The 20,522-nt window shown below is 38.3% G+C and overlaps 1 protein-coding gene across 1 annotated transcript; it reads left to right on the top strand.

Moving 5' to 3' along the window:
* Positions 1–2,112: 2,112 nt before the first annotated feature.
* On the top strand, positions 2,113–5,700 carry LOC109064766 (alpha-amylase-like). The gene is made up of 10 exons (XM_042717983.1): positions 2,113–2,336; positions 2,527–2,673; positions 2,760–2,957; positions 3,066–3,296; positions 3,373–3,506; positions 4,178–4,300; positions 4,398–4,497; positions 4,611–4,732; positions 5,178–5,303; positions 5,474–5,700. The coding sequence occupies exons 1-10, from the start codon at positions 2,169–2,171 to the stop codon at positions 5,661–5,663; spliced, it is 1,539 nt and encodes a 512-aa protein (XP_042573917.1). The 5' UTR covers positions 2,113–2,168; the 3' UTR covers positions 5,664–5,700.
* The last annotated feature ends 14,822 nt before the right edge of the window (positions 5,701–20,522 follow it).

Consider the following 20,522-nt stretch of genomic DNA (forward strand, 5'->3'; position numbering starts at 1 on the left):
GTCTAAGAATTCTGCTCACTATTATTGTCTGATATAGCATTTGATTGTGTGGAGCGTCCTCTAGTGGAAAGAGTTGGGACAGTGGTTATTCTGAGGTGTTTCTGAGGTGAGGTCAATGAGAGCATTAACAAACCACATTTGAACCATTTTATCACCAACAGACTACTTTTGTCATCCTGTAAATTGTTTCTCAGTGCCCTTTTCTTTAAGGTCATATGGATGGAGAGAGAAATATTTAAGTCTCATACGTTTTTGTGTGGCTTGAATTGTCTGACTGCAGTGCCAACATATGCAGTTTTTTCCTAATTCAAAGAGCCTCCATCAAATTGTACAGTTTGTACAGTTAGATTGTACAGGCTCACTTATAGTACACACATACACACATGCACACACATTTACTTAACCATATAAATGGGGACATTCCATAGATTTCTAGTGTTTTTATTTATTTATTTATTTATTTATTTTACATCTAGTTACACTATAACTGCTAGTTACACTAGTCATTTGTCAGATTGTTCCTTAATTAAGTTAGGTAGACACACACACTGGTTTCCATATTTTATGGGGACATTCCAAAGACGTAATGGTTTTTAAACTGTATTTTCTATCTTCTTAACCTAACAAAACTTACTGCAGTTTTAGTTTTTTTCAAAGCAGTTTACCTCATGGGAACAGACAAACAAACAAATAACTAAATAAATAAAATATGTGTGTATACTTGGTATTCTCTATATTATGGGGACCAAATGTGGTATTACTATCCTTGTAGGGACATTTGGTCTCCATATTGTAGGAAATACCACACACACACACACACACACACACACACACACACACACACACACACACACACACACTTATGTTTAATTTACTTATATATCTTAATAAGGACATCCCATAGACTTATGTTGCATTTATATAAATTTAAAAAAGAAACTTAATTTACTTTACTGTTTTTACAAATGAGGATGTTTAAAAAATAAGGCTTTAGGAGGCTTTGCCATGCGATTTTCTTTAACCACTTCTGGGTACAATTTTGTTCCCAAAAAATAATTTAATATGTTTAACACACATACAAAAATGCATACATGTTTACTTAGCTGTCTTTAAGGGAACATAGCACTGGCTTTTTATATAAAGCAAGTTAACAATAATATAAATCAGAGGTGGCAAGACTTTTTTGCAAGAAAGAGACAAAAATCAAACTTTATTGAGGGCCATAGACTGAAGTTAATTTTGTATTATAAAATATATTATTTTAAAATAGATATTTCATTTATAAAATTTATTCAAAAATAACATATTGTCCCTACTTTTCTTGTACTTTGGTAAAATACATTTATCCCTATCCCTAACACAAATATAACATTATTTAGAGAGGTATAATTAGAGAGTATTTTAGTATGTTAATTATACTGTAAGTAATAAGGATTTATATAAACAAGTATTGTAGTAGTTAATTATATTATTATTAGTAGTAGTAGTTAATTTCAAATAAAAAACATAATTACACATAGCACGGTCAAAATAAATATTCAATTTATTTAATTAATTCTATGAGGACTATAAATCTTAATGTTTCAAAATAAATAGGCATTTTCTTTAATTTATTTTATCACATAATATTTGTGAATATTCAAATTATTACATAGCAGGTGATTCAATGGTGTTTTTTGTTTGTTTGTTTGTTTGTTTGTTTGTTTGTTTGTTTTCACTTTTCTGGTTCTTTAGTAATTAAAGAGTAAATTTTATTCATATAGCACCTTATACAAGTTTATTCAAAGCAGCTTCACAGTAAACGTCAATGTGAGCATTAGAGTTTGTAATGAAATAACTTTAAAGACTTTAGCTTAAAGTCTTAATTTTTGTGATGTCAGTGAGTTTGTGAGAGGAAACCATTTTTTTTTTCATTACAAGTTTCTTTTAATTTGTTACCTAACAGAGTTTTATAACTTGATGTTTATGCTGATAAGTTTATTTAGAGACGTCTGTATTTTTAGTTTGAACCATGTGAAATGGACAGTGTTTTTCACCTGTTCAAAGTGGCTTTCCCGAACCTTTGAGGTCCCTGATTGGACAGAGGGGAAATGCCATTTTGTATATAAACTGAACATGAGCCTAGGTTTTGTTGTAGGTTTTTTGTGGTTTCTCTGAACCAGTGAAGGATGAAGCTTTTAATCTTGGCAGCGCTGCTCGGACTGAGCCTTGCTCAGTTTAACCCAAACACCAGAGATGGAAAAACTGCCATCGTCCACCTGTTTGAGTGGCGCTGGACTGATATTGCAGCGGAGTGTGAGCGCTACCTCGGACCAAACGGCTTTGGTGGAGTTCAGGTATTTTTAAATGCAGTATTATTTTTAGGCCTGCAAGGTGTTCATAATTTTAGGTGCTTCTGAGAAAAAAGAAAAAAAAATTATATATATATATATATATATATATATATATATATATATATATATATATATATATATATATATATATATATATATATAATAGTAATAACATATTGATTTCCCATTTCAGATTTCCCCTCCAAGTGAGAGCATTGTTGTCACAAACCCCTGGCATCCTTGGTGGCAGAGATATCAGCCAATCGGTTACAATCTGTGTTCCAGATCAGGAAATGAAAATGAGCTGAGAGACATGATCACTAGGTGCAACAATGTTGGGGTAAATATAACTGACAAATAGTGTATAACTAATGTATTACTTTATTTATCCTGTGTAAAATTCATAGACTTCTGTTTGTTTTGTAGGTGAACATCTATGTTGATGCAGTCATCAACCACATGTGTGGAGCAGGTGGAGGAGCCGGTACCCACTCAAGTTGTGGTTCATATTTCGATGCCAACAGAAAGGATTTCCCTACAGTTCCTTACTCAAACTTGGACTTCAATGATGGCAAATGCAACACTGGCAGTGGAAACATTGAAAACTACCAGGATATCAATCAAGTATGAGATGATATTATGTCAAAGTGTTCATTTCAACCATTGATTTATTGTGCAGAGTGGACTCTTGTTGTTTTCGTATTACAAATCTGAGTGCTGTAATGATGGCAGGTGAGAAACTGTCGTCTGGTTGGTCTTCTGGACTTGGCTTTGGAGAAGGACTATGTGCGTGGTAAGGTGGCCGACTACATGAACAAGCTGATTGACATGGGGGTGGCTGGGTTCAGAGTGGACGCCTGCAAGCACATGTGGCCCGGTGATCTTTCTGCTGTATATGGCCGTCTCAATAATCTGAACACAAAGTGGTTTTCATCTGGTTCCAGGCCTTTTATCTTCCAAGAGGTATTTCCAATCATTTCCAAAAGAAAGATATAAAGGTGGCAAAATATGTTTAGTGACTTACTTGGCATGTTATTAGGTTATTGATCTCGGTGGGGAGCCCATTACATCAGGCGAATACACTGGAGTTGGAAGGGTGACTGAGTTCAAGTATGGTGCCAAGCTGGGCAATATCATCCGCAAATGGAATGGAGAAAAACTGTCCTACGTCAAGTAAGTAAAGTAGCGGATTTACATTACTATTAATTATATAGTACAGTCCAACAGCACTGGGACTTTCCACTGTTTGTATTACTCCACTTGTCTGTGTTTGCACATTCCAGACAATCTGTTGAACTATTAGTGGTTACAACATTACGCCATTGTTAGGTGGTGTCAAGTAATTGTACCTTTTTTTAATTGCTTGAGCAATTTAATCATTCACTCAGCTGATTTGTTTTGAAATACAGATTCATTCAAAAACAAGTGAGCGTTTTTATGATTAGGTAATTGCATTATTCACTCACCCCATTTTTTCAAAACTCTGATGTTCATGTAGGAATGAAACAAGCAACTGTTTTTATGAGTAAACAACTAAGTTATTCACTCAGCCCATTCTTTCAAAACACTGATTCATTCAGGAACTAAACAAGTGACTGTGTTTAAGATAGAGCAATTGATTCATTCAGGAGCAATACGAGGGACAGTTTTTTTACGAGTAAGAAATAGAATCATGGAAGGACATGAATTAAGCACCACTGCTGTTGCATAAATATGTGAACCTTATTGTGAACCTTATTGTTCATTTAAATATTTTCCAAGGGTATTAGCTCTGTTTGGTCATCTGGTTTTATTTATTGTTTCTTGCAACCTAAAATTGACAGATGAGCTCCTATTTGTTACAGGAATTGGGGTGAAGGCTGGGGCTTCATGCCTTCTGATAAAGCTCTGGTGTTTGTTGACAACCACGATAACCAGAGAGGACATGGTGCTGGAGGTGCATCTATTGTGACATTCTGGGATGCCAGGTGCAACCTCATCTTATTTTCACTTACAAAACAGCAGTTGCTTGGAAAATGAAAACATAACTTTTCCTTTCATCTGTATTCATCCTTCTCTTTCTAGGCTTTACAAAATGGCTGTAGCCTTTATGTTGGCCCATCCATATGGATTTACCAGAGTAATGTCCAGCTACCGGTGGGACCGCAACATCGTGAATGGACAGGTAGATGATTAAGCTTAGTCAAATGAAAAAACAAAAAAACAAATGCTAATCTGGTTTAAGTGGGTTTTCTCTCTCTCTCTCTCTCTCTCTCTCTCTCTCTCTTAATAACTCAGGACCAAAATGACTGGCAAGGACCCCCCAGCAATGGTAATGGATCCACCAAACCTGTTCCCATCAACCCCGACTCTACCTGTGGAGATGGCTGGGTTTGTGAGCACAGATGGCGTCAGATCAAGTGAGTTCTATCCTACAGTTTCATTGCAAAATGCCTTACACTTGTAAAAATACATTTTGAGGTCTATAAGATTTATTATTATTATCATTTACTTATAATTTAATTATTTTAAAATGTATACATTTATTCAGCAAGGATGCATTAAATTAATTAAAATATGCATGAATGTTTCAAAAGACTTTTATTTAAAATAAAAAAATCTAAAATTTAAAAATAAGCTTTGCCATCACATAAGTAAATGTGAAAATATATATTAAAACAGAAGACATTCATTTTAAGTTGTAAGAATATTTCACAACATACTGTTTTTACTGTATTTTTGATCAAACAAAAGCAACCATGATGCATAAGAGAAATCGTACCCCAAGCGTTTTGCATGTTAATGTACCTAAGAATTAATAACTATTATTGGGAATGTACAATAATAACAAATCTTACTCCACAGAAACATGGTGGCCTTCCGTAATGTGGTAAATGGTCAGGCATTCTCTAACTGGTGGGACAATGGAAGCAACCAGATCTCTTTCAGCCGTGGTAATAAAGGGTTCCTTGTCATTAACAACGATGACTGGTAAGAATCTATTTCTAAAGAAAGGTAGAATATGAGAGAAGATTTTAGTTTGTACTTCTATTGGGAGATGTAACTGTATTTAAAACAAGCTACTAAAGTATGTGCTGTGTATAAAGCTACAGTCACTGTTATAGAAAGTATATAATCTATAATATTTACTTGTGTTTTAGGGAGCTGAACGAGACCCTAAACACCGGTCTGCCAGGAGGCACCTACTGTGATGTGATCTCTGGTCAGAAAGAAAGTGGCAGATGTTCTGGGAAAGAGGTGGTGGTTGGAGGAGATGGACGTGCTACTTTCAGAATCAGCAACCAAGAAGAAGACCCATTTATCGCCATTCACGCTGACTCCAAACTTTAAATGACATTATTTAAATAAACAAGTAGCATGCAAGATATAACTATTGTCATTTTTTACATGGTTTCGTCCTGTTGACTCCAGTTACAAAAAGTACATTTCCAGTTTGTCTTTAGAATTTGATTATTATTATTGAGTATATATCTGAATATATATTAAGAACTATTCCAAATTCCTTTAACCCTACATATTATAAAAGCATTACAATGATACCTAAAAAGTAAAAATAAATAAAGATGTAAAGTAGGCTATATCTAAATATTTAAGTAAATCTAAATATATTAATATAACTGTGAATGTACAATAATCAAACTTAACTATAATTTCTTTAAAATAAGCTATGTGTCCAGTAATGGGCTGCAGTTGTGTCTCACGCATCAGTACAAATCCTTGTGATACTCTGAACACACTGTACTTCTTTTCACTTCTCTCTGATCATTCCTAAGAGAAGTGAAAGGGAAAAAAAAAAGCTGCTTCTTTTCCTCAATAACAGCAAAAGAAATGAATGCAAGCTCGGTCCTTGCAGTCCGTCACTCAGCATGATGGCCAATAATGACCTGTCAGAGATACTGGCCACACACTGCAGAACATAACCTAGCATGTCTACAGGGTCTTGCCTTAACGAATGCTGAGATGGACTAGTACACCCAAAGGGCCTGAGATAATGCATAATCTATTTCTCGTCTAACATCAAAAGTGACACAAATGTATTCCCTTAAACAATAGCCTTTAATAGCGTAGAGAGCAGCATTTGAAGAATCCTAACCGTGTATAATGTCAATAAAACCCACTGTTAAAACTGACTCAGCTGTTTGGGAACTTTTTTTTTTCTTTTCTTTTTTTTTTTTCTTTTTTAATAAAGGCAACAACATTTTTATTTTTTAAATACTTAATTATTTTAAGCAAACATCTTCAGTAAATTTGGTATAAACACCTAAAAAACATGAAACAAATCAAGAGTAACAACCAAGTTACTGTTACTTACTCATTTTAAATGTTCTAAGTTTAAAAGGATAGTTCACCCAAAAATGAAAATTGTGTCACTAATTACTCTCCCTCAAGTTGTTCCATTCAATTAAGACTTTCATTCATCCTCAGAACACAACTGAAGACATTTGGGTAACACTTTCTATGAAGCCCATATTTATAATACATTATAAAGGTATTCTTAAGGCATTATAATGAATGCATAATGCATTATAAAAAACCTTATAATATGTTATATTATCTTATAAATAATCATAACAACAATTATAATACTGTACATTATAATGCTTATGCATTTGTGGTTGTAACTTTTAGGATTATGATTATTTATAACACACAATGAACAACATATTATATCTACTTTTACATTTGTAATGGACTATATATCTTGGCATTGTTTATTTAAGGTCTGCACAGTATCTTACTACATCTTGTAAGTGGTTAGGTGTGGAGTGTTTTTTTATTTTACTCTAATATTAAAACATAAATTATCAAGTTAACAATTTAAAAAAAAAAAAAAAAAAAAAAAAATAAAAAAATACAATGTTTATATGTTAGGTTACATTTTATTTTGATATTTAGCAGACATGCTACTCTAATGACTGATAGTTGAAGTGTAGTTGCATAGTTATTATCAACAGCTGTCTAAAGGGTACCATTAAAATAATCAAACTGATAATACAGTAATATTAGTTCAAAGCAAATATGTCATATTACACATTCATCTGATCTGATAACTGATCTTATGGCTGTTGGAGAAAAAAAACATATTATTATTATTATTATTATTACTATACTTATTTGTGGTCTTTGATTGATTTAGGTAAAGTAGCATAAGAAAGATATGAGACTTATAATACATTATAACTACTAGAAATATAATCCATTGTAACTTAAGTGGATGCAACATGTTCATTGTGTGTTATAAATCATAATACTCTTAAAAGCTATAACCACACATAAGTAAATATTATAACACATTAAAACTTCTCATGAATATTCATAAGATGATATAACATATTATACGTTTTTTAAATAATGCATTATGCATTCATTATAATGCCTTAAGAATACCCATATAATGTATTATACTGTAAATATGGGGTTCATAGAAAGGGTTACCGACATTTTGAATGAAATCAGAGAGGTTTCTGTCCCTCCACTGGCAGCCTAAGCAACTTTCACTTCGAAGGCCCAGAAAGATGGTGAAAATATCATGGAAGTAGTCTGTGTTACTCCAGTGGTTCAACTTTAATTTTCTGAAGTGACAGGAATGTTTTTGTGCAACAAACAAACAAACAAACAAACAAACAAAACAACTTTTTTGTCAACAAATTTTTCACTTCCAACGCAAATTCACAAGAGCTTCTTCCTCTTCTCCGGTCTACGAGAACACCACGACGCATGTATGTTTTATTCATGCGAGAGCACAATGCAACCCCTAGAGGATCACTACTGTAATAATACTACAATAGTGTAATGCAGCGTTCCTGTGAACTTGCATTGGAGATTAAAGCAAAAGTGATGATAATTTTGAATGTAATTGTGTGATTGGCGCACAAAAAGCATTCTCGTCACTTCAGAAAATTAAAGGGTTAGTTCACCCAAAAATGAAAATTCTGTCACTAATTACTCACCCTCATGTTGTTTCAAACCTGTAAAGCCGGGGACACACCAAGCCGTTGATCGGCAGTTTACCATCGTCGGGCCGATGATGAGCGATGGTCGGGCTAGTTTGTTTGGGGTGTTCCACTCATCGGCTCTTGTCAGGCTCACAGTTTGCCCGATTCAACATGTTGAATCGGTGTCGGGGACGTCGGGACGTCGGGTCCATCGACGAGAGTGAGAGCTCTGATTGGATGTTCAGTTAAGCGAACGAGTCAGTGCCGAGAATTAAAGCAAAAGTGATGAAAACAAGCATGTGAATGAATGCGGTACAAACAGAAGGCTGTTTAAATGTTATGTGATCTTTCCCAATCATTCTAATATGCAAATGTTTTCAGAACAACATGAGCCACTTAAAATGATTAAAGTTATCAACGTTACTGATATTAAACATAGCCTTGTAAGCAAGCACTGCTTTGTTTACATTTCGTATATCTGCGTTTATCTCGTATACCTTTGTTTCGGTTTCTCCTTTTGAATGACGAATATATATTAATAGCTGCTGATATGAACAGCTCGTTCCTCTCACGCAAGCGCAGAACACACGCGTTAGTTGGCCATCGGCTGTAGTCTGTGCGGTGTGTTCCAGCGCAGCTTTTTAGTCCGACGCTGCTGATGTGAGGCGACAACACCGTCAGCTTTCGTCGCCGCTAGTTCTTTGAAGTCGGCTTGGTGTGTCCTGGTCTTAAAGGGATAGTTCACCCAAATATTAAAATTATGTCATTAATGACTCACCCTCATGTCGTTCCAAACCCGTAAGACCTCCGTTCATCTTCGGAACACAGTTTAAGATATTTTAGATTTAGTCCGAGAGCTTTCAGTCCCTCCATTGAGAATGTATGAACGGGATACTGTCCAGAAAGGTAATAAAAAACATCTTCAAAGTAGCCCATGTTACATCAGAGGGTCCGTTAGAATTTTTTGAAGCATCGAAAATACATTTTGGTCCAAAAAATAGCAAAAACTACGACTTTATTCAGCGTTGTCTTCTCTTCCCTGGTCTGTTATGAGCGCGTTCACAACACTGCAGTTTAGTGATATCCGGTTCGCGAACGACCCTCACTCGATGTAACCGGATCTTCTTGAACCAGTTCACCAAATCAACTGAATCGTTTGAAACGGTTCGCGTCTCCAATAAGCATTAATCCACAAATGAATTAAGCTGTTAACATTTTTAATGTGGCTGATACTCCCTCTAAGTCAAAATAAACCAAATATAGGCTACCGGAGTAATCCATTTACTCAAAACAGTACACTGACTGAACTGCTGTGAAGAGAGAAACTGAAGATGAACACCGAGCCGAGCCAGATAACGAACGAATGATTGACTCGTTCGTTGCAAGAACCGGTTGTATTGGTTTTCGGATCACTAGTATGATGGGAAACATTCGGTTCTTTTCCCGCAAACCGGTTCTTTCGGACAGTTCGATTCAATAAACCGGTTTGAAGAAAACGGTTCACCGGTTCTTTTTGCGCTCGACGTAATGACTTCATTGGTGATGATTGCCCTTGATTCAAGCCTTCGGTTTACCCGCGATAATAACATTAGCACAGAAACAGTTCAGAATCAATTACCAAGAGATCCAGCTCGGTTCAGATGCGCTGTGTGTCAATCTGCTTCACGCTGAATCACGCATGCGCAGTATCATCAGCTCCTCGGTTCTCGAACCGGACGCGTCCACAAAAACTCTCCTCAAATCAATAAAGAGTCAATCTTTCGTTCGTTATCTGGCTCGGTGTTCATCAGTTCTCTCTTCACAGCAGTTCAGTCAGTGTACTGTTTGAATAAATGGATTACTCCGGTATATTTGGTTTATTTTGACTCAGAGGGAGTGTCAGCCACATTAAAAATGTTAACAGCTTAATTCATTTGTGGATTAATGCTCATTGGAGACGCGAACCGTTTCAAACGATTCAGTTCGATTTGGTGAACTGGTTCAAGAAGATCCGGTTACATCGAGTGAGTCGTTCGCGAACCAGATATCACTACACTGCAGTGCTGTGAACACGCTCACAACAGACCCGGAAGAGAAGAGAACACTGAATAAAGTCATAGTTTTTGCTATTTTGGGACCAAAATGTATTTTGGATGCTTCAAAAAATTCTGACGGACCCTCTGATGTCACATGGACTACTTTGAAGATGTTTTTATTACCTTTCTGGACGTGGACAGTATACCGTACATACATTCTCAATGGAGGGACAGAAAGCTCTCGGACTAAATCTAAAATATCTTAAACTGTGTTCCGAAGATGAACGGAGGTCTTACGGGTTTGGAACGACATGAGTGTGAGTCATTAATGACATAACATTAATATTTGGGTGAAAACTATCCCTTTAAGACCTTTGTTCATCAACACAAAAAAAATTAAGATATTTTTGATGGAATCTGAGAGCTTTCTGACCCTCCATAGACAGCAACACAACTGAAATGTTCCCAAGTCCAGAAACGTAGCAAGGAGATCTGTAAAATAATCTATGTGACATCAGTGGCTCAACCGCAATTATACGAAGCTAAGGGAATGCTTTTTGTACACAAAAGAAAAATAAAGACTTTTTTCAACAATTCTTCTCCTCCACATCACCCTGGTGCCATTTTGGAGAATATCCGTAAACGTATGCTGTTCTGTGTCAGCTGCGTCACGCCGGATCCATTTTCTGTTGTTGTGATTTAATCTGAACGTAAACAGCGTATCCGGCATGACGCAGCTGACACAGAACAGCATTCGTCCAGAGGAAATTCTCCAAAATGGCACCAGGGTGATGCGGAGGAGACAAATTGTTGAATAAAGTTTTTTTTTTTTTTTTTTTTTTTACGCATATAAAGTGTTCTTGTAGCTTCATATAATTGCGTTTGAGTCACTGATGTCATGTGGATTATTTTACAGATCTCCTTGCTACGTTTCTGGATTTGGGAACATTTCAGTTGCGTTGCTGTCTATGCATGGTCAGACAGCTCTCATACTCCATCAAAAATATCTTAATTTGTGTTTTGAAGATGAACGAAGGTTTTAAACTACATGAAGGTGAGTAATTGACAGAATAATGTCAGAATTTTAATTTTTGGGTGAACTAACCCTTTTAAACCACAAGTTAAACCACTGGAGTAGCATGGACACTTCCATTATGTTTCCTCTACCTTTCTGCGCCTTCAAAGTAAAAGTTACTTAGGTTGTCAATGGAGGGACAGAAACCTATTGTATTTAAAAATATCTTCAATTGTGTCCCAAGGAAGAACGAAGGTCTTAGGTAAAAAGGGGAATTAGGGCATTAGGGTGACTAATTAATTTTCTTTTTTGGCTGAACTATCCCTTTGCTTTATTAAAACCCGATCAAATCAACAACCACAATGTAAATAAAGCACAAATGATGAAACAATGGAACCATAGGTTAATGCTTCAGTAGATGCTGGGAAAAGGGTAAAAATAGGACCAGATCACAAAAATTAGTATTAGCACAGCACAACATGAAATGTGGTGGTGTCTGTAGAAATTAAGATTCACTGAGATTAATAAAATCCATAAAACCTAACATTATTTTATAATATTACAAAATAAAATAAAATTTAAACTGAACTTTATTGGTTAATTTTTCCAATTCAACTAAGCTTCTATTGTGTTAGTTTAGTACATTATAATAGAAAAGGTACAGTGAGATGCATTACTCATTTTTGTGAGGGGAATTTGTGAGGGGAAATGCAAACAGCATTGAAATGACAGCTTGTTTCTCTTCATTCAGTCTTTAAAAACAAGCATTATCAATGAAAGTGTTCTGGACTAAGTTTGCATCCTCCAAAAATCTTGTAAGGACCATAGAAGAAGAAGAAAAAAACAAAAAAAAAACACTGTATTGCCATCAATTCACCTAGTTTTAGCCTTAAAGAGAACTCTGGTTGTTTTTACAAGGCAACATCTAGACACAAGATCGGCTATTTGGCTACCGAGAAACAGAGTTCAGTCTTTGATCTTGGAGGGACGTTTGCTTTCTGTTTTTTGCAGCTTTCATGCTGCTGCCACCACGTCGGTTTCACCTGAGTGCAGCTGTGGCAGGGCCGTCAGGGCAGCAGGGGCCCAGGGGGCCACCCTCCGCGCCCCGTCACACACACTCAAGAGCTCGACATATACACACACACACATAGACCTGAGCTACAGACATGAGAGCTTAGACAGCAAAGGTGACATTCACCACACCATCCCAGTTTGTCGTCATGGCAACTCTGGTCTGATGACAATGTAGAAAACAATAACTTTATTATACAGATATATGAAGAGTGAGTAACCTTTGTTTCTCTCTATTTTACTGTATATATAAAACAGTGTTTGTGTGTGTATATGATAACATGTTATAAGGTCTCGTTATTTAATGTTCTTTAACGTAACACTGTACATTTCTTACAGTATTTATTAATGAGCTGTGAACACCATTAACAATTACAACTTTTGATTTTAATAATAAATACTGAACATTAACATTGAGTTTATTAAATGCTATATATAATCACATTTTAATTATAAATTCTATAATTTTTTACTTTTTAGTTTATTATAAGTATGACACAGCACCATATTGGATTCAATAAATAATTGAACTGTCCTGCGTCTGCCTGAGTTGGACAGAGGGGAGAGCTGTACCTTCCGATTAGAAGCTCAAGTGTCACTGTTGCAGGTCAGAAGCTTAGACTTGTCATTTTTACTGATGTTTTTTGACATCGTCGTCAACACTGTCCCTTGTACCTACACCCCTGTCCCTTGCTCTATAATTTATTATGCTCACAGTGAACTTGACTGTCAGTGCACATATGGTGGACTGCCTAACCACAAACTTTTTTCCTAATCAACTAAAGGTGGGAACGTGGGAACAGTTGCAAAACAGTTTCCAGAAGGTCCAAATATTATGCTTATAAATTCAAAAAATTTGAATAATCTAGATGGATGAATTTAGATTAGGGCTGGATTTTTTCCTCACTACTTTTAATACTGTGACGGGTTCTTTAAATATAGATTTCTGAGCAGTGGTGTTCTGAAATGAGGAGGCAAAGTCCTCACATTTATTTTAAATAAATTCATGTACCAGTTATACATAACTTTAGCACACTTTTCAGGTCAAACATTATTTACACTACCAAGAAAACAACAACCAATAGTATTTTTATTATGTAGTTAATGTTTTATTTGTTAAAACAAAGGGTAACACTTTTGTATAGGGACCAATTCTCACTATTAACTGCTTGCTTATTAGCTTGCCTATTGGCTGTTTATTATTGCTTATAAAGCATGACCATGTTCTACATCCCCAATCCTACTCAATACCTAAACTTAACAACTATAAATAAGCAGCAAATCAGGAGTTTACTGAGATAAATGTCGTAGTTAATGGTTTGTTAATAGCAAGAATTGCTCCTTAAAATAAAGTGTGACCTAACAAAGTATATTTCTCATCAAATTAATAAATATCTAGTTCTTACATGAAACTAGTGCAAACTTATAATGCAGTCTGCAAATAACGTCTCGGTTACATATGTAACTCTCATTCCCTGAAAGAGGGAACAGAAACGTCACGCCGTGACCAACGAATTGGGATCTCGCTTAGAGACCAATCCACTTATCCAGCTGCTGCTGATCGCAGCGCCATAATAATACTCAACGAATCCATACAACAACCAATGACCGCAGCTCAAGTATAATTAGGCAGCAGGTGCGAGGCATACCCAGGTTATCGCTGAGGAGACGAGCCGGTGACCCGGCCGCTCAGCGGTGGTACAGCAGCCGTGGTGACGGGACATGTTGCTCTGTTCCCTCCTTCAGGGAACAAGGGTTACATACGTAACTGAGACGTTCCCTTTCAGTTGGTTACTATGAGTCATGATGTGAACGATGAATAGGGATCCCTACCAAAGTGCCATGGATGCTGCCCCCTCCAGCGTCCTGTGTGAGCCTCCTGCGCCCCACTTTTTGGTGTAGACCAGGGCTCTCAACAAGAAGACCAGTCACCATTGTTGGATTACACTGGGAAAATGTACCCATTCCACTTGGAACAGGAATGTTGCCAAAGCCCCATCCTTGCCGAAGGAGGTTTCGGAACACTTACACATATGAACAACCATTTACGTGCATATGGAAGATTAGAGGTGATTGTTACCCTCTCGGAAATGGCAGAAGTCTGCCGGGGAAACACAGGCTCTGAGGCTATACTGTAGACTTTACACATATGGGTTCCACTTAGGTCTCAATATATGGAACCGAGCCCTCTACTTGTTCTCACGGATTCATCGAGTGAGGGCCTGGCACCAGACGTTCCGCAATGTCTGGCAGTCGAGGGGATGGAGGAGCTCGACAGGGTCTACAGTATGGACTCTCTGGAGCGGTTTTAGCAAGCCAACACAGGAGGATACCGGCTCCACACAAAGGCTATAGGATCTAGCGAACGTGTTGGGGGTTGCCCAGCCCACAGCTCTAAAAATATCTGTCAGTGAGGCGCTATGAGCCAGCACCCAGGAGTATGCAACACTTCTAGTAGAGTGACCTCGCAACCTGAGCGGGCAGGGCACACCTTGTGCTTGATAAGCCAGGGTATGGCATCCACTATCCAATTGGCCATCCTCTGCTTAGAGACAGCATTCCCCTTCTGCCAGCCTCTGTAACAGACAAAGAGCTGATCTGAGGTACTGAAGCTTTGTGTCCAGTCCATGTACCATCTCAAGGCTTGGTCGGGACAAAGCAAAGCTAGGGCTGGGTCTGCCTCCTCCGGGGGCAGCGCTTGCAGGCTCACCACCTGATCACTGAAGGGAGTAGGTGGAACCTTGGGCACATAGCCGGTCCGGGGCCTCTTGATTACCTGGAGTTAGCCAGCCCAAACTCTAGGCACGATTCGTCGACCGAAAATGCGTGCAGGTCCCCTACCCTCTCGATGGAGGCCAGTCTCGCCTCCCTAAGGAACCTGATGACCAGCTCTGAAGTCGATTAACGCGTATACGCGTTTTGGGGTATTTTCTCCTGATAACCCCGAAAAGAAACTTAAATTACACTTTCAGTTTTGATCGTACAGATAAGAACAATACATCAATCGAATCTGTAAAGGGTCTACTATTTTTTTTGTATACAGATATAATAACAACAAAACTTTGTGCACTTATAAAATAAAGATAACAAACAAGGAGTGCTGTCTGCAGCCTTTGTCTGCGCTGATCTTCAGTTACAAACGCGTCATTAAAATGAACTGTAACTCCGTGAATACTCAACACAGAGACATGAGAGAGATATCTATAGAAAGCCTGACATGTCTACTTTTAAACTAAACAAGTGCTGCCGAAAACAAATATTCTGTGATAAAGTAATCCATATGAAAACAATGCGATGTCCGTTTTTCACGTCTCCCTTCATTATCTTCTAATGCGACCACGCCCCCGCGCTGAACGCGCTTTTGAGATTCAAATGTTTCACTGAAGCACGCGCTTGAATACGCCCACACAATAGAAGACAACGCAGCGAGATTGTTCCTTCAAGTTTTTTTTTATTTTACTGTTTGCTTCACGATGAGAGGAATAAGACATAATTCACCCCAAAAAGATGTGATGTGATTGAGGATTAGAGATTTGGATTTCCTCAGAAAAAAAGAATGAAGCACTTTATTCAGCAGAGATCATAAACATGAGTAAGTCTCTTTTTATTTATTCATATACTTGTACTAGTTTTCACATAACGTGTAAACATTTTACTAGTTAGACTTTTCCAAAGACTTTTTCCAAACTATAATTCCTGACTAAATGTATAATCAAGTGAAATATTATGAAGTTTCAATAACAATATACACTACCATACCATTCAAAAGCTTGATGTAAATAACATAAATGTACCAATAAATGTAACTGTAAAAAATGTAACAACAATGCAGTTCTTCAATTTATCCCCCCTAAAAAAACCTGAAAAAATATTCTCAGCTCTTTTTTCAACATTAATATATAATAATAATAATAATAATAATGATAATAATAACAATAAATGTTTTTTTGTAGAAAATAAGATTGTTAAAAGGATTTCTGAAGGATTGTGTGACGAGCAATGATGCAAAAAATTCAGTTTGAAAGTTAGCTTTGATTGTTCCTTATAAACGTTTAACTGCACTCACAACGTGAATATTAAATTATGTTGTGGGATAATTAAATATATTCTAAATAAACTACAAACATAAAATTTATCTATTCATCTATTTAGTCCTCACATTCTTTCTTGTAACTCACCCTCTCAGTGACACAGCTGACTGAATGGCTCATTATGCAGCTCATTATGCAGGCCTTTGTCTTCTCAGGTGTGAATTCATGATAGTTGACGCCTACTCGCATATGACTTTTACCAACAAAAAGTGTCTTAGAAAATTTAAATCAATATATTGTTTTCTGTAAGTGAGTAAACAAGATGATTTCACATAATTTAGAAAAAAAAAATTCTAGGCAACAAGCTCCAGTTCTAAAAAGTCCCGGGAACCAATTTTCTGTATGTGTTTTATAGCCTTTTACAAGTGATTTAACATTTTTAGTTTTTCACTAACCACGCATAACATTTTTTTTTCTCAAAAACACAAATCCTGTACATACATGCTGCTCATAATTATTATAGCCCAGTTTGTGCTGATTACAGTGAGATTAGACTTAGCCATTTATATATTTATAAGAAACTGAAAAAAAGCACAAATGTCAGGGCATGACAAAACTTCCCCATACCCCAAATCGTGGTAAGCAGCAAACGCTACTACATATACTTTCCTCCCTAAGGAACCTGATGACCAGGTCATGCTTCTCTACTGATTTCCCTTACTCTGGGTCGTGGTAAGCAGCAATCGCTGTGACATAGACTTTAAAGGTGGAGGGAGACAGCCTTCATTCCAACCCCTGCTGCAAAAAGGACAGCATGACTCTGATCGGGCATCTTCGGGGTCTTCTCAGTGAGAAGAACACCGCTCGATGAACAGGTTCCACTTCAAGGTGTAAGTGTCTCGTAGATGGTGCTCTCGCCGAAGTGATGGTGTCAACTACCTCTGGGCTAGGTCACCTAGAACCTCTCCGTCCCATCCAGTAGATCCTTCCTCAGAGGAATCTGCCATAGAGGGGCTGTCACAAGAAACATTAGTTCTGGGAACCAGGTCAGAGTGGGCCAGAAAGGCACCACAAGCAGGACCTACTCCTCTTCTTCCCTGATCTTGCACAGCGTCTGTGTGAGAAGGCTCACTGGGGGAAACAAATACTTGAGCAGGCCCCGTGGCCAGCTGTGTGCCAGTGCGTATGTGCCAAGTGTTCCCTCGGTCAAGGAGTAAAGAACTGGCAGTGAGAGGTCTCTGGAGAGGCCAACAGGTCTACTTGAGTGGCATAGAAATGTCTCTAAATCAGCTGGACCGTGACAGGAGGAGGTGGCGGGTGAGTTGCGACATGTGATGGGAGTGTAGCATCGGCTGCACGGTTGTGCAGACCCAGAATGTGAATTTCACAAAGAAACCTCAGATGCTTCTGACTCCAGAGGAGGAGGTGGCGGGTGAGTTGCGACATGTGATGGGAGTGTAGACCACCTTGTTGGCTGATGTACGCAACGATCGCAGTGTTGTCCATGCAGACCAGCATGTGCTTGCCTCTTATGCGCCCTCTAAGATGGTTCAAGGTAATGTGCAGTGCTAGCAACTCTAGGCAGTTGATGTGCCAGTGCAGTTGGAGGCCCCTCCAAACCCCCGACACTGTGTGCCCATTGCACATGTCCCCCCAGCCAGTGGTGGAGGCATCCATGTAAATCACAGCATGCCTGCAGACCTGTTTGGCAATTGGCTTCTACAATGAAGTAGGGTCTGTAAAACACTGTCTTCATATCAGCTGGAGGGACTGGCTCTATCGCATCCTTTTCAGTAGGACTGCGATCTCCGCAAGCAAGATAGGAGCATCAGCTGACTTCACTGATGTGAAGCAGATGCCGCTGAACTTTGGGCGACGCCAGGCGAACTGAATCACATGGCCGAGTCTGACGGTCCGCAGGAGCCAGCGAGATGATTTGGGATAGCCAGGCACCCAGACACTATACAAGCTGGACCAGCGGGACCACTGACATACCCGCTGTGGGGCAGCGAGGTGGAACGCAGGGACCCGGTTTGTGGGTGGACTGAAGAGGGGTCTGAGTGTGCGGTGCAATGCTTACCTGGTTCCAAGGTTTGGCAGAGGGTTGTAGCGTGAACCAGACAAATCAAAGATTCGATCGGGAGCCTGGTTGAAACATGAGCCGAATTCCACAGAAAGGCAGGATGTTGTAAAATCAACTCCTAGCACCACAGTCTGATAACCAACCTAACTCTTTCACAGAACAGCTTTCAACATTAACACCATTAGAACAATTATTGACAAATTTCAATTCGGAGAAGAGATTGTCTAATTTGGGGGCAAGTAATCGAAAGAAAATGGCAGTCTGACCCTCACATGTAAAGCCATGAGAGTAAACAAGATCATTGGATTGACTTCCCCCCACCTAGCAAAACCAGACTAAAATTCCCTAAGGAGACCTGTTAACCCCTCTGGTCTTCACAGGACATATCCTTCTCTCCCCTCTCCCCCCAGAATGGCACAGAGAATGCCTTCCAATGCATATATGCACCAAAATGAACTCAAAAGACTTCTAAATGGATATCAGTCCATTGCTTAACTCCATTTTATACCTGTAACCCACACATTTGACTTTAATGTTTCTAATCACTTATTGTGTATGTCTTTTTTAAATAACTCTTGAATAGCTTAAGGGATCATATTCATGTTTAGTATGTGTGTGTTCGAATCTTCTTGCTTGAAACGTTTCTGACCATCAGTTATTTGTCAAATGTATCCTATTCTTGTTATAGGAATCATGTCCCAAATTATACCCTGCAAGAGCCGGAAAATTCGGACCTCGTGCTTGATAAGATAAACATATGATTTATGAATGGGTGGGACAAAACAATGCAACACCCAGAGAAAAAGACAGTATCTAACTGGTCAAGACAACATTTGAGGTGTGGCCAAAAAGGCCAGTTTAAATACTCAGGACACCATCAAATTTTGCTTTTAGCTTTTAGCTTTTAGCTTTCGTTTAGCTTTTGCTATCAGTCATGCCGGCTTTTAGCCTGATCCTAGCTTTAGCTTTTAGCTTTAGCTTTTAGTCATGCTTTGTCATCACTTTTTAGCGTTCTTCGAGCGCCGTTCCAGCGTGCTTCGGCCTGCACGCCTGCTGCTACTTAGCCACGATGAGAAGAAACACCACCTATCGTCTCGTCAAACTTTACTTCTTTTCTTTTCCGTTTGAGAGTTTCGTGTTCTGAGTTAAGTTTTGTAACGCCGTGTCTCCGAGTCTGACCTCGCGTGCCTGTCTGAAACTACAACCAGCCCACAACTCCGCATCTTCAGCCTACCCCCAACCACAGGCTTCCCAAGACGTCACTTCAACGACTACTGAACTTCCAGCCAATCAGCAACTTCGGGAAACCCCTTTTCAGCGACAACAAAAGGGAACCCCGTTAAACAGGCAACGCAAGTAACCTCCAGACTCACATCTGTACTGGTGTTATCTAATATAATTTTAACCTCATTGAGGAACTCAGTGCGAGGGTTAATTAAGTGATTAAATGGTTGTTCATGTCTATGCAATTTCACGTATTGCTGTAAACTTGGGATTTCACATTTTCATTCTCTTAAACTCACTCTTTCCTAACGTTCTATCCTCCTGCAACTTGTGTGAATGTGTGAGTGCGTGTGCTTATGTGTTAGATTAGTTTATATGTCTTAGATTTATCTAATAAAGCCTTATTTATATTGAAAAGAGAAGTATCTTGTGTTTCGTGCTCACAAGTTAATGTCTTAAACTGCCGATCTTGTTACTGTGCTAATTAATAGTGTTTTCACTATACTTTGGATATTAATATCCAGCACAGATTTGATGTTAAACGGCTCGTTCAGTGAATCGCTGGCCGTTTCAGTGATCAGTCGTGAAACAGTGATTCACCTCAAATGACACTCTCGAACCGCCTGCTGTTGCCTGCTGGCGAAAGTGAGGGTGCATGAGTAGGACCTTTGATGACACTCTCGAACCGCCTGCTGTTGCCTGCTGGCGAAAGTGTGGTCCAGTGTTGGTCCGTCCGCGACTCTCCATGCCCTCTTGGGACCCAGAGACAAAGAAAACTGCTCTCTTGTCGAGATTTTTGGAAAACAGATTCACC

The sequence above is a fragment of the Cyprinus carpio genome, chromosome B2 (genome assembly GCF_018340385.1).
Source record: "Cyprinus carpio isolate SPL01 chromosome B2, ASM1834038v1, whole genome shotgun sequence".
Classification (NCBI taxonomy): domain Eukaryota; kingdom Metazoa; phylum Chordata; class Actinopteri; order Cypriniformes; family Cyprinidae; genus Cyprinus; species Cyprinus carpio.